This window comes from Salmo trutta, chromosome 27, assembly GCF_901001165.1.
Source record: "Salmo trutta chromosome 27, fSalTru1.1, whole genome shotgun sequence".
Lineage (NCBI taxonomy): Eukaryota > Metazoa > Chordata > Actinopteri > Salmoniformes > Salmonidae > Salmo > Salmo trutta.
The window spans coordinates 21,906,556-21,921,029 of NC_042983.1; the positions used below are offsets into that span (position 1 = coordinate 21,906,556).

General features: G+C 42.8%; 2 protein-coding genes across 2 annotated transcripts; both read right to left on the reverse strand.

Annotated features, from left to right (window-relative positions):
- Positions 1 to 1,976: 1,976 nt before the first annotated feature.
- On the reverse strand, positions 1,977 to 10,283 carry LOC115164595 (carnitine O-acetyltransferase). Its single transcript, XM_029717249.1, has 14 exons — positions 9,862 to 10,283; positions 8,626 to 8,904; positions 8,165 to 8,283; positions 7,000 to 7,053; positions 6,223 to 6,388; positions 5,896 to 6,070; positions 5,503 to 5,681; positions 5,288 to 5,388; positions 4,015 to 4,134; positions 3,799 to 3,921; positions 3,552 to 3,687; positions 3,391 to 3,453; positions 3,127 to 3,264; positions 1,977 to 2,904 (listed from the first exon to the last, which is right to left on the reverse strand). Exons 1-14 carry the CDS (start codon positions 9,886 to 9,888, stop codon positions 2,689 to 2,691), a joined length of 1,896 nt encoding a protein of 631 aa, XP_029573109.1. The 5' UTR covers positions 9,889 to 10,283; the 3' UTR covers positions 1,977 to 2,688.
- An 827-nt stretch (positions 10,284 to 11,110) lies between these two features.
- On the reverse strand, positions 11,111 to 12,652 carry LOC115164596 (immediate early response gene 5-like protein). Its single transcript, XM_029717250.1, has one exon. It carries the CDS (start codon positions 12,463 to 12,465, stop codon positions 11,572 to 11,574), a length of 894 nt encoding a protein of 297 aa, XP_029573110.1. The 5' UTR covers positions 12,466 to 12,652; the 3' UTR covers positions 11,111 to 11,571.
- Between the last annotated feature and the right edge of the window lie 1,822 nt (positions 12,653 to 14,474).

Here is a 14,474-nt window from a genome sequence, read left to right on the forward strand (position 1 = left end):
TCACATTGCCAACAGGGCACCTGTCTTCACTCACCTGGGTGAGTATCTGGGGTGACCATGGGTGGTTTTAAAAGCCCCCCCCCCCCCCCCCCCCCAAAAAAAAAACAAAGGACAGTAAGCAAGGTGTCAGGTGTTTTTATCCATAGCGGTGTTGGTTTGGGATCAGTATGTTGTGCCTGGGAGTGGCAGCATGGCATTAAACATCACTCCCCCCTCTCCTCTGGAGGACGGTCATCTGGTTCACCATCTGTACCTGACCTCCTGCCTCTCATGGAGGCGCTGCTGCTGCCTGGACCTGTTTCCAAAGGACACATACAGGTCAGCAGGGAGAGAGGCATTCACATACAGGTCAGCAGGGAGAGAGGCATTCACATACATGTCAGACACTCAAAACACATAATTTACATTAAAGTAATTTAGCAGACGCTCTAATCCAGAGCGACGTACAGGAACAATTAGGGTTAAGTGACTTGCTCAAGGACACATGAACATATTTTTCACCTAGTTGGCTCGGGGATTCGAACCAGCAACCTTTTGGTTACTTCCCCAATGCTCTTAACCGCTAGGTTCCCTGTTGCCCATCACATATAGTGCAAGCTGCACAATTGTGAGAGACACCCAAATAGAGATGTTTACTGAATCCTCAAAATAGAAGTAAAAATAAAGAAGAACACTCCTTCTGCAGGTCTATCTGAAATATGGAGAAGCATATGGAGAGCAAACCAGTCCAAACATCACATACCAATTCTATACACTCATTAGTAATAATGCATTTATGAAAAGAGGGGAAGGTGGACCGTTGTTACAACATCCTTCTCTGTCACCCTCTCTGTCACCTGTGGCTTGGGTAAGTTGGACTAGTAACCGAAAAGGTTGCAAGATCAAATCCCCGAGCTGACAAGGTAAACGTCTGTTGTTCTGCCCCTGAACAAGGCAGTTAACCCAGGAACCGTCATTGAAAATAAGAATTTGTTCTTAACTGACTTGCCTAGTTAAATAAAAGGTCAAATAAAAAATTAGGATAAAGTTTCATAGTGCTGTGCTGCCTTTCTTTGATCTACAAATTATTTTTGACATACGAGTCGTAATGTCAAACGTGAGACGTACGATTAAACAAAATGTTTTTGTTTGTTGTGGTAATAGCTACTTTTTCCAAAATAATAGAGGACACTGAACTGACCTCCAGGACCAACATCCTGCTGGAATCTCCTGTCCCCTGAAAACAGAGTGCTGCTCACTTACAGCCGTCAGAAGACCTCCAAGAAGAGTAATCACTCATCACCAGGGTATGACGGTACGGAGTGGCTATGGGCTGAAACAGAAGGTATATTTCTATCATGCTGTTACAAAGTGATAGAAGAATAGATTTGGTAGAATAACATGTGAAATTTCAAATAACATGATTTGGTTCATTTAAGACATATGCCTCTCAGTGTTGCTCCCAGACTGATGTCCAGCTGTTTGCTCCCAGTGGAGTCATTGAGAATCCAACGATGACCTCAGCTATTCACCTTTCAAGTGCTCATCAATGCCCCTCCCTCACTAAAGATCAGGATCCAGGCTCTGCACATGGGCCCCGTGGACAACAGCACAGCAGCCCAGTCCACCTTCATTATGGTGAGTGAAGAGGGAGACAGCTCTGTTTTGATACTTCAGTATTTCAATGCAAACTGTCTAGTTGAGTGAACATTAAACAATGAACCTTCATCTTGACATGTATGCCATTGTAAAAAACATTATGTCTCCAATACCATCTCCATTACATACGAGATGTAGATGTCTTGAAGACCAACGTGTTCAAGGGCCAACAGCTTTTTCACTAGCGCTCAGCTGGAAACATGGCGGAGATAGAATTCCATGGCAAGTACCTGCATAGCAAGTGTAGCTTCCGAGCGAAATACTCATTTGTGGAGCCTTGATCTGTGGCTCGCCTTTCTATTATACAGTATTTAATGAAATTTAGGCAGTTACTGGAGGACAGTTTTTCCTTAGTTTAATCAATATTGTCAGGTTTTGTAACATTAAAATAAATACTCAAAGTGTAAATGATTATCATTACAGCAGTCTTTGGTTTAGTTTTTTTAGTTGTATAGAAAACATTTACCAATGTGAATCACAGCAGAACCACTCAGCAAGTCATTATTATGGCACATCTGGTATAGTATGGCACACAATTTCATTACTTAAATAACTTAACTGTTTGAACTGATTATTTTTAAAATATGAAATAACAAATATGTAGGTAAACAAACTGAATAAATGCATGTAAAATCCATCAGAATACCATTTAAGACAGCACCAACATGTGTAGACTTAAAAAAAAAGAATTATAATAGTCACCATCATCTGGTGTGGATCTTTCTTTAACATAAGGTGCTAACTATCTGGAAATGGAAAAACCCATATCATTAAACATGAAATGTATAACTTTCCATCAGTCATACTCACTTTTCACTGAAGTACAGGTATAGTCTTCTGGGTATAACAGGACTTTCCTTCCCACACATATCAAGTCTACCTGAAGGGCCCAAAAGCTTTCCAAGGCCCACCTAAATCGGTGCAAAGTGCTTCTCCTCTCTCCATGTTACAGCACTAGATATACCAGGGTGACTTTAGTTTCTCCCACTACATCCAGCACAGGTTCAGTCCCACACAGCCCTACAGAGGAGCCATGTCCCCTGTGGGGCCTCACTGCTTAGCATTAGCTGTCTCCTCCAGCAGAGACCTCATGTCTCTCAGAGCCTTCTTCACACCCCGGCCAAAGTTGGCAGCATGTGTCTCTTCACAGCTGTTGAAGGCTGTAATGGCAATGTTTATGTGGTCTGCCATGGGGTTGTAACACACTCCATAGCCATCCGGCACCATCGGACCGAAGCACATCACACAGTCCGTCTTAGCACCAGCCTGAAGAAGAGACAGTGAAAAATGACATTTTAGGCATTAGCATTTACAAATACGGTCCAAACCTTATCATTGTCTAATAAACTAAAATTAGTACCAAACCTTACATAGTACTTGTATTTACAATGTTTTTAGTAATGTTACCACTGGCTACAGGTCTGCAACTTGTCCTCTTATATGTTGCATTTTGGGATGCTTAATATCTCACATAAACAGCTTGCATACCTGGCTGGTGGAGAGATTGAAATGTTCAGCCACAGCATAGGCTGTGTCCATGAATATCTCTGGCATGGACGTCAGTTCTTCAATCGCCTGCAACTTCAGGCCAAGGAGATGTCTGTCTATGGCCTGGCCATGAATTGCCTGCTCAGTAACGGACATACATAAAAGCACAAAAGAAATGTACATTGCAGTGGGTGGGGACAAGCATGGGTTATTACAGTAAATGTATATTTCCATCAAAAACTGATGCAGAGTTCCAGTCCTCACCATATGAGTGTATTCTCTGTGGGCTTGGCATGCTTTGTCCAATAGAAAAACCTTCTCTGTGTTCTGTCAACATATAGTAAAACGTACATTATTGCAGTACAGTAACAGTCAGTGGTTAGTGTCTATTTACTGTCAACATCCAGGTTTCAGAGTTGACTCACCGGTTTAGCTGGGTCCTCCATCGCCTGGACAAATCTGAGCGACTCGTTGGAGCAGGAGCGGATGGTGTCTGTTCGACCAAGTGCAAACATACGCAAGGACGCACTCTCATAGGTAGAACAGCACATCTTATACATTCTGAAACATGAAAGATCAGTAAGTCTCAAATGTGGCAAAGTGACCGGTTAAGGTAACCCAACTGCTGTTTCAGATGCTGTTTTGTTATAGTAGAAATATAATGAAACCCACCTGAAGTAGGCAAGCTGTAGAGCCATTTGTATAAAGGCATCTGGACTCAACTTGTGTGCCCTTGGAACATTTCTCCCATAGTCAGAAAAGAAGACCACGTTCACATCCAAGTCATGTGACATTCTGGGGTATAAAAAAAGTCAGCCAAAGGGTGAGGAACACTTCAGACATGTTTGAACAGAAACTGATAGGAAAACTGAAACAGAATCTACTTACATGTTCATATTCTGCTTGGCCGACTCAATATCCTTCTTCACCTCAGGTGTGATATTGAAACGCAGTTTGGGAGGCATGGGCAGAGGGGTCATGGGAGTGCGTACTACCTCCATCCTCCTCCTGTTTAAACACAAAACAAAGGGCCAATCAGTTGTTGAAACAATTACAAAGCCCCGCCACTGTTTCGGTAATAAACTGAGGGATTGGGCTGGAGAAACGTAATCACTTAAATTCATAGACAAGACTTCATAGCTATGGATGCAAGGGCTGACCATCCATGATAAAAAAATTATAGTTTTTACCATGTTGAGGCTATACAGTGTTCACTTTCCATATGTGATATATTCTTTGTTGTATAGTCAAAGTTCCTTTTTTGAGGCTATACAGTTGAACTAAGCTCATGAGGAATTTATAAGTTATATTCTTCAAGAATAAATGGGTACATATCATTCATTTGTAAGTCCAAAAATGGATGTAGCATCTGCTGTGGTCATGGTCACAGCCTGGTCACGGTCAGTAGGCCAGGGTCATGGTCAGTAGGCCAGGGTCACGGTCAGTAGGCCAGGGTCACGGTCAGTAGGCCAGGGTCACAGCCTGGTCACGGTCAGTAGGCCAGGGTCATGGTCAGTAGGCCAGGGTCACGGTCAGTAGGCCAGGGTCACGGTCAGCAGGCCAGGGTCACGGTCAGCAGGCCAGGGTCACGGTCAGCAGGCCAGGGTCACGGTCAGTAGGCCAGGGTCACGGTCAGTAGGCCAGGGTCACGGTCAGTAGGCCAGGGTCACGGTCAGTAGGCCAGGGTCACGGTCACAGCCTGGTCACGGTCAGCAGGCCAGGGTCATGGTCAGTAGGCCAGGGTCACGGTCAGTAGGCCAGGGTCACGGTCAGTAGGCCAGGGTCACGGTCACAGCCTGGTCACGGTCAGTAGGCCAGGGTCACGGTCAGTAGGCCAGGGTCACGGTCACAGCCTGGTCACGGTCAGTAGGCCAGGGTCATGGTCAGTAGACCAGGGTCATGGTCAGTAGACCAGGGTCATGGTCAGTAGGCTTCAAATGGTAGTTAAGAGTTTTTAAAAGGATGAGGCAGTATCTGAACATGACAAACTGGAAATCTTCAAAATGCTTGCTATGCTCAGGCACAATGCACCTGATCCGGTTGGAAAAATAGCCATTGCAGCCAGCAATCGGTGCTAAAATAAATCTCTAGAGTACACAGTGACCACAGAAATACTGTGTACCATTAATCAATTAATGAAATATATTCTGTAATGCCTTACATGTACTCAACCACATGGTCCACCAAGAACACAATGGGTGGGCCTTCAGCTGGGGCATGCTCATACACCAGACCACATGTACCATCTTCACCCACAATAAACTGGGGATTAAATAACAAACATTATAAAAATGGCAAGAGACTTGTGAATTAAAATATGAAACAATATCTGGGAGGATGCAACCTTTGTTCTATAGTTCTAATCTCAGAGCTCACCTGTAACGTCTTATCAAACCAGCGGTTGCCACTGTTCCAGCGACTCCCTCCACCATGCAGCATCTGGGCAGCGACACGACTCTGGTAGCGCTGCTCAGACATCTGTGGCATGGGGGCGTCTAGACACACCGTGAATATGCTCTTCTGGATAGCACGGACAGACTCCTTATTTGTCTTGTCTAGGGGGGAAAAAACAATACAATAAGCAACCCAACAAGGACCTAGAGGAAATCATTGACCAATAGCTCTAAAACAATATGTCCAAAGTGAAAGGTTGCTTCCAGTTACTCTTACGTTATGGCTCAAGAATGGCTTTTGTTTATTTGGTGGGTCACCCAATATGCTCCTCTGAGCCCTCACTGTCATAGTGATGTCCCCCCTCCATTGCCATACCTTTGATGAGGTTGTTGTAGGCTTTGCCCCAGGTGTTGCGGTGCTGGGAGGTCAGGATGCCGATAGGCTCCTTGTTGCTCTGCAGGGACGAGTTCCAGACCTTCTCCAGTTGCATATAGATCTGGTCCACCGTCAGTGGGGAGCCATCGCTGTTATACACATCCAGGACAAAGAACTAGGGCCAGAGGGAGAAGGCTAATCAGCATATGAGATTTGGTTAAGTGGGTTACAGCCAAGAAACTAACAATGCAACAACATGATTGATCTCCCCTGTGTTGTAGCAACATCAAGCAGCAGCAAAGAAAGCAAAGCAAAGCTCTAGTTTACCTGGAAGTTATGGACCACAGTGATGTGAGTAGGGGCCACTTTCCCGATAGCGTGGTTGACCACAGTGTCTCTCTTTGGTCCAGGGATACGACAGGAGGACAGGATCTGGTAGTACTGGTCCATACACAGAGGCTTCCCACCCAAATACTCAATAGGCAACGTCTCACTAAGACACAGAGTTAGTGTCAGCCAGGGTGACGAACACGTTAGATGTACAGGTTACTGCCAAAATAAAGGAAACACCAACAAAATGTGTATTAATTGGCCATTGGGCCACCACGAGCCAGAAAAGCCTCAATGCACCTTGGCATAGATTCTACAAGTGTCTGGAACACTATTGGAGGGATGTGACACAATTCTTCGAGAAGAAATAAGATCATTTGGTGTTTTGCTGATGGTAGTGGAAAACGCAGTCTCAGGCACCACTCCAGAATCTCCCGTAAGGGATCAATTGGGAGATCTGGTGACTGAGATGGCCATGGCAAATGACTTAGATCGTTTTCATGCTCATCCAACCATTGAGCGACCACTCGTCCCTTGTGGATGGTGGCATTGTCATCCTATGGGGGCGTAGCCATGGGTAGCTAAAATAATTGCATGCCCTGCATTTTTTACATGACCCCAAGCATGATAGGATGTTAATTGCTTAATTAACTCAGGAATCACATCTGTGTGGAAGGACCTGCTTTCAATATACTTTGTATCCCTCATTTACTCAAGAGTTTCCATTATTTTGGCAGTTACCTGTATATCATTAAAAGAGATAATATTACTAACCTGTCAATCATTTTTTTGAAGTCCAAAACCCCTGCAATCAATTTTGCAGCAAACCTGAGCAGAAAACATTGTTGAATTAATAATGAAACCATATATGGTATTTCTTCAGCCAACTGACATTCAGTCTTTCACCGCTCCCCATCTCATGTTCTAGTCACATAATCTACTCCGATACACTTTAGTGCACTATTTTGTTTTACATGGCCTCATATCTAGTCTAGCGGTTAAGAGCGTTGGGCCAGTATACGAAAGGTCGCTGGTTCAAAAACCCAAGCCGACTAGGTGAAAAATATGCCGATGTGCCCTTAAGCAAGGCATTTAACCATAATATGCTGCTATGGCTGACTTTGTAAACAACACATTTCACTGCATCTATCCGGTGTATGTGACAATAAAAATATATTTTATCTCCAACCAGACTTGCTTACGTCAGACTCAGGACCACGATTATTATAAGAAACATCTGTCTATTTTGATTCTATATCTCTGCATTTAGTGAACTGTCTGTGTCACTCTAGTCTAGTGGCTAAGATGGTGTACAGTACAGTATATTGTTGAATAATTGGCTTTTCATATGAGCATTGGAGTCTGCTCTAGTATCCTCTTCTAGTCTACTGTATAAGTTTGGCACTGTCCGTAATATCGAAGCAGTACCACACAGCGGCAAATTATTTGCGCGAATGGTTCAGATGAAGCGAACTCAATGGCAGCCCACTCTTACACCCATGTGTGCGTGCTCTCTCTATAGTACATTCACTGACACGTTTTGCTCAACAAAAAGCCACGTAAGCCTACAATGTTGACTACGTACCTTATGGATCACTGTGGTCCAAAAAAGCTGAGCAATGCTTTGAACAGCCAATGTGCCTAAAATAGCCAGCACGAAGGGGAAGTCTGTCTAAAGGTCAGTATGAAACTCAAGCCTATTCTCAAGTTCACAAGAGCTATGGTGTAATACAACACTAAAGTCAATCACTTTCTACTAACTTGCTTTTTAAGAAGCAGTAGGCCTATAAAACGTGCTTTTCGTTGACGTGTAGGACAGCCATAAAGACTTTTCAGTGATGGAGGGAAGGCTAATGGAGGGAAGGCATCTAAACTGTCTTGTCACAATGGCTGGTTTTAGTACAGTGGTCTCAGACACGCATGGTTCCTTGTTGCTCACCTCATTTGTCCTTGGCGATCTTGGAAGGTCATGCGGGGCAGGGCCACCCCAGGGCTGGAATAGACTGCCACAGGCATCCGGGAATCCAGATACGCTGACTGCATCCACCACTCTGTGAGCTACATAAACAGCAATGACAATGCTATAGTCCAGCAAGTATCAGATCATTTTCTCCTAAACACATTCACAGGTTATGACATATGCAAGGGAGTAAACCTATGGGTAAATGTTAAATGTAATCTCGAAAAGTGGGGGAAATGGATGGAATCAACATCACATTTACGTGATTGCATATTGGATATAATACAGGGATCTTTTCCTGCCAATCAGCACAGATCTTTAGCTGCCTGTATCCCTCTAAGGACTTATTCTATTCTTTCAACCTCTATGGGCCATGCGCCGCCCTACCACATAATCCTCTTCTTTGTGACCTTCTCTGTTCAACTACAGTATGTACCAACCCAGTTCTCTTTGTTGCTGGCTCTGCGCTCCAGGCTTCTCTGCAACCTGTCTCCCACCCCACCAGGAATGAGGAACTCCTTGACCAGCTTGCGTGTGTGATCCAGCTCCTCCTCACTGAGCAGGGGCTCCAGCATCAACAGGTAGCGCTCAAATGTCTGCCTCAGTGGAGGCACTGGCAGCTTGGGCAAATTGTCCTGGTGGTGCGAAGACCTCTCTGGGAGGATAGTCACTGACACTGGCTTGACCAGGTGATATGGCTTCACCAAGCTTGACCTTAGCTAAAAAAATAAAATAAAAAATAAAATACAAAATAAATCTGTCTTTGCATTTCTAATAAATAATTTGTTCTGCATTCAATATGACATAATTCAATACCATACATGTCTAGGTTGATATTTTGTCTTAAAGTATCTAAAATATTAATATCCACAGTTGATAATCCCATTGGCATATAAAATATATCAACAATGTTGGTTGACAACCACAGAACTGATTTATAGGCCTATATTGCCAGCAACTGTCAACACCATGACACAGGGGGCCATTGCAACAGAAACCATAAGATAAGAAAAACAGACAAAACTGTGATTAACAAAGTGATTTAACATGTATTTACATTAATTTCGATGTAAAAAGGTGTGATCAACATAATCCTATTTCATGAATCCAAAAACCTTTTGAAATAATAGATTGTTAGAACACTGTATGACCTAATTTTATGACAGAAACTTGAGACCAAAACAAATCTATCAAGTTTAGTATGTTGTTAGACTATTTGTTTGGACTGTGCTTGGCTGTCAAGTTTCCTGACAGCTTTTTAAAGTTAGAATATAAATAGCCAGTTCTGCTACAGTCCGTGAACCCTTCCAATGAACATGCACCACACCACATCTGAAAAGCAATCTGTTGGCTATTTAAAATGGTATACTAGTTTAACCCACTGTTTTATCTTAATCTGATATAGACGACCATGAAACCTTGAAACTGGCGGCTATCCATGTTGTAACCTAATATAGAGACTCGAGTGGTAACTACAATGGGGTAAATGCTAATTTGATATGATTTTCGTGGAGAAATGCGGAGTGGCCTGACTTCACATTTTAGGCTACAATAATAACAGTTGCCTAACCTGGTGCCCCACCCGCATTTACAGCAGTAATAGTGAACGCGCTGCTCTTAGTTATGGGCGCACAACTGCGCACTCATGAATTAGGCTATAAAAACGTTTGACTCACCACCGCTCTCACAAGAAGACCCAGCATTTTTCATAGAAATGGCCCAGCAAGGCTTTGCTTGTTGTTAATTTTAAAAAACACCTCGAACTGTCATTTCATTCCTCAAGGACGTAGCCTACGCATGACGTTTGTTACTTAGGAATATCGGCGTTCTCCGCCCCTCTCCGGTCATAACCCCAACCGATATGGCTACAGCTGGGCTGTAATCATTACTCCAATTCTGTTGCAAAACGTTTCGTTTAGTTTTGCAACAGAAACAATTTACGACAAAAGGAAAACGCAAAGGATAGTTTCTATTGGACAAATTCAAGTAGGTCCCTCTCCGTTTCGGTTGTTAAACGGCAAAAGGTTTCCGTAATGAATAGATCCTCGGAGAGGGCTAAGTTGTTGACTATATTCAATCGGTCTTCGCTATCTGGGATCCTTGGGACGTCCGTACCCCTCATTGAAGGAGAAGGCACAGATAAACGTATAAATGTGAAGCATCCGGCTGGCGTTTCCACTCACTACCAAATATGGTGATGAGAGGAAGCCAAGTGGCTGGCAGTGGGAGAAGATGAAGCGAGATGGATTTGGCCGACGTTCTGCACATTTTCTCATCGGTGAAACATTTCATCTCCATACAGTTTGTTGCCAAAATTAAAATCTCTCTTAAAAAAACCCAGGATTGACTGCTTTTTGTAGACTTTACCCTTTGCCAACGTTTCTAAAAAATGGCGTTGTTTAGAAAGAGCGCAAAGTCGAATTTAGTTATTGCACACGCGCACTTAACAGAGTAGGCGTTCCTTAACGGAAATATGCAAATAAATGTATTCTTCAGTTACAAAAAAATTATAGTCCCTTGCTTTGTAGAGGGCCATAATTAAGTATGATGCCACAGAAATAGTGTAAGAGATCATTACACAAAAATGTACTTGGTCTACAGGCCTAATTAAAACATTAGCCAATACTGGTGTAGGAAATACATAACACACATGCTAATTTTCTTATAATTTCACGGGAGTTATCAAAATGCATTTGATAATGAATTGGTGTAGTTCTTTTCCATCATCGCATGGTGGAGCTGGTTCTGCATCACACATTTTAGCAAGGCACATGAAGGCAACAACTTGGTGCGGGAGAAAGGACCATATCCAATGAATTACATATACACACTAGAATACAATTTGGATGCGCTGTGTTGAAGCCACCATACCGCCATCTTGGTACTCCCCCACCAGTGTAAAAAAAAAACATTTTGGAAGCTATATAAATGCATTTATTGCCCACATTTGTTTGCCACGTGTATTTTATTACAGACACCTTAATGTAAGATACACATTCAAAATGAAAAAATATGTAGAAAAAAATTACTATCCCCAATACAAGAACACAAATTCTTAAATACATGTAATTTTGCCCTTGAAACATTTCAATGAAATGCTGTAAAATTCCATTCATTGCTACTGAGGACTGCAAGTACTGGGGAATGCCAATATGGCCGGCCCGTGGCTTCAAAGCCTCTAAATGGCCAATAGGCATACATAGCATCAGCAATCCATGGTTAACATAGGTCATTGCACATATTGCGCGAGCCCTCTCCCCAAAGTACAATTTAAATTGAGTTCAACAGCTTTTAAATTGAAAAAGAGCAGAACAGTGTTAAGTATATCAATTGTGTATTGTATTTGAGACCACCAATGGTTTGTAGAAAAAGTTAAAGTGTGTCAATCAAAAAGCCTCAATTGCTCTAGTCCATGCACCGCTGCCCGCCAGTGCTTGTTTACAACAGTTTGTTTGTCCATTTACTACCTGTTCCACGTCCGTTTGGAAGTTCAACAGCTCAGTAAACCCCGAGCCTAACACTGACATGAGGTTGGAGATGTTCGGTGTGTCCAGTTGTTCAGAATTACAAGAAACGTCATCAGACCTAATGCGTTTGCTTGACATGGGCACAAAGTCTGACAGATAATCGGAATCAGAAGCATCACTTGAATACATTTTTCGTTTCTTATGAGAACTTTGCGGGCCCTGACCATGTTGTTTTAATGACAAGCAGTGGTCTGGGGGAAGATATCCATTCTCGACAGTAGTCACCACATGTGTGTCCAAGTCCAATACAGTCTTTTGGTTGTGTGTGTTAGAGACAGGAATGTCCCGGTTGGCTGTGTAAGGTTCCGCATAACAGTCCCAGTAGACACCCGAGTACTTGAGGTTAGAGTCACATTGATAGACAGGAGCCATGAAACAGGCAGGTGCCGTTTGGATGTGCGCTTCGGGCACCATTGCTGGGTGGCAAGCCGATTGTGGCGCTGCGCAGTGGTAAGTGTCCAACACATCCCCTGTGTAGTTGCAGCAAAACTCACCAGCTAGATCCTCACAGTTCCCGGTCATTTCAAAAGAGTCCTGCTTTTCATCACAGACAGTCATCATCTCCCCGTTCTGCTGTAGGCAGCTGTACATTTCTGCAAACTCCATGCTCATGTAAAAATCTCTAGCGTTTTTCAGGACATATGTGACCAGCAAGTTCTTGTGGAGCTTGATACCTCCCCTCTGCGTTCTGGAGTTATGTATTTTCCGCAAAGAAATAGAGATCAAATTCTGCGCGTCAACTGCACACGACATGATAATAAATGTATACTTCTATTTGTCACCTACTCTAGTGAATACAATAGACTGTCTTCTGGGCGTAAAAATATAAGTGATTTGCCTATTATAGAATTAAATTCGTGGAGAACATCTCAACATGCTTTCTCATGCTTTCTGGGTATGGGCATGGATTTACGCCCATTTTTGCTGTGAACAATTTAAAGACATCTCACATAGGTTCCTCCCTATCACGGTTTCCACCAACGAAACCCCGGCGTTGTCAAAGACGGAGTTTTTGCCTCGGGTTATAGTGCGTACTGGCCAATGAGGGAGAGGCGGTTCTTCGCTACTATTCAAATATATGTGTGCCAAAAGCGTACCAAGTTGCACAATTGCGCATTACGCATAAGTAGGCCTTCCTTTCTCCCCAATGTTAATACGTGGAAACCGGTTGTACTTCTGGTATTGCTATTTATTTAGTACATCTTCAAACATTTAAATTCATTAAAATACTTACCATTTCAACTCATCACACATATGAGCTATTGAATCAGTGCCTGAGATGTGCAGTAATTAATTGAGCACACACACACACACACACACACACACACACACACACACACACACACACACACACACACACACACACACACACACACACACACACACACACACACACACACACACACACACACACACACACAGGTTAGGGATGAATCAATTCATCTGCACCTGGAGGTGATGTCATAAAGTCCCAGTGATTTACGGAAACCTCTCTGTCACTAAGCATTTATGTCTGGTTGGGAAAGCTCCCTGTTGATAGACTAATCAGCCAACTGAACTGCACATCTGCTGGTAGTAGACAGATGGCTGACATCATACAGCACACCTGCACACGGCGTTCATGTTCTGCCAAATAGGTTACAGTAATAGAGGTAGGCCTAACCACTCAGGTAAAAATAACAAATAAAGAAACATCTTTAAGGCTATTATGGCCTGATAATACTGTTTGTAAACTTGGTAGCCATGGGCGCATGTGTGATGGTATGTCTGTCAGTGTAGCATTGTTGTCAGTGTTTGGGTGTGTATTTTTCAATGGGTCCAGAATGAGGGACTCAAATGAGTGTGACTCATTATTGCTTTCTTTGAAGGTTGACACAAGGGATTTCCCCAACCCACATGTTGATCACTCAAATATCTTTAAAATGTAACACACTGGCAAGAAGGAGGCATCGGGAAAACCATACAGCGTACTGCCATTATACTAAAGTCAGGGTTGTTAGAGTTTTTAAATGTAATAAAAGATAGGAATGAAAGAAAATACCCAATAAGAAAACTTGAATGCACCTGTGCAATGACTGAATGCGCTCAATCTCATCCACAGCCATTTATTTCCTTTTTTCTTGACACTAACATTGCAAATGTCAAGTCAGGGCACATATTCTATGACAGCCGCACACAGTTAACATCACTGTCAGAGTGGGGCATATAACAGCACCAATCACTACCAGGATGAAGGTCAAATGTTTAACACCATGTCACCATCTCAGGCAGACAGAGAGACATCTACAGTGGTGCTAATGCGCATATGTGGCCTGCAGCGATACGCCCGTCTTGTGTGCCATCCTTCTCTAACTCTAAAATAAATTAAATATTGTCATTTAAAGGATACATAAGCACTCAGATTGTATTTTACACTTAAGCAGCAGTATAAAAATGTCCATATTATAACATGTTAATTACTTTACTTTCCCTTAGCACAATTGATAATAACTCTGTTACTTGTTCAAACAGCTCGATGGTCAAACCAAGGAGAAACAATGCAAGGAAGTAGACAAGTGGCCTCAATTTACTCAGTGAGAAAGAATGGGCTTCAGAAATTAGTGATCAGCAAGACGGAGAAACGGCAGCTAGTGACAATGCAGTGCTTCTGTCTGTTTTAACAGAGAAAATAGTCTCAGAGTGTACTAGTATGGGGTTTTGGTGACACCTTGTGTATCACAAGGGATATAGATTCATAAGCGTGACAAAATATGTTTTTTGTT

Excerpts from the sequence above, each read along its gene's own strand:
- LOC115164596 (XM_029717250.1), bottom strand. The coding sequence starts at position 12,465 with ATGTCGTGTGCAGTTGACGCGCAGAATTTGATCTCTATTTCTTTGCGG.
- LOC115164595 (XM_029717249.1), bottom strand. The coding sequence starts at position 9,888 with ATGCTGGGTCTTCTTGTGAGAGCGGTG. Across the intron at positions 8,905-9,861 it reads GTCTTCTTGTGAGAGCGGTG|CTAAGGTCAAGCTTGGTGAA; the intron begins GTGAGTCAAACG and ends TTATTTTTTTAG. Across the intron at positions 3,265-3,390 it reads ACAGAGAATACACTCATATG|GCAATTCATGGCCAGGCCAT; the intron begins GTGAGGACTGGA and ends GTTACTGAGCAG.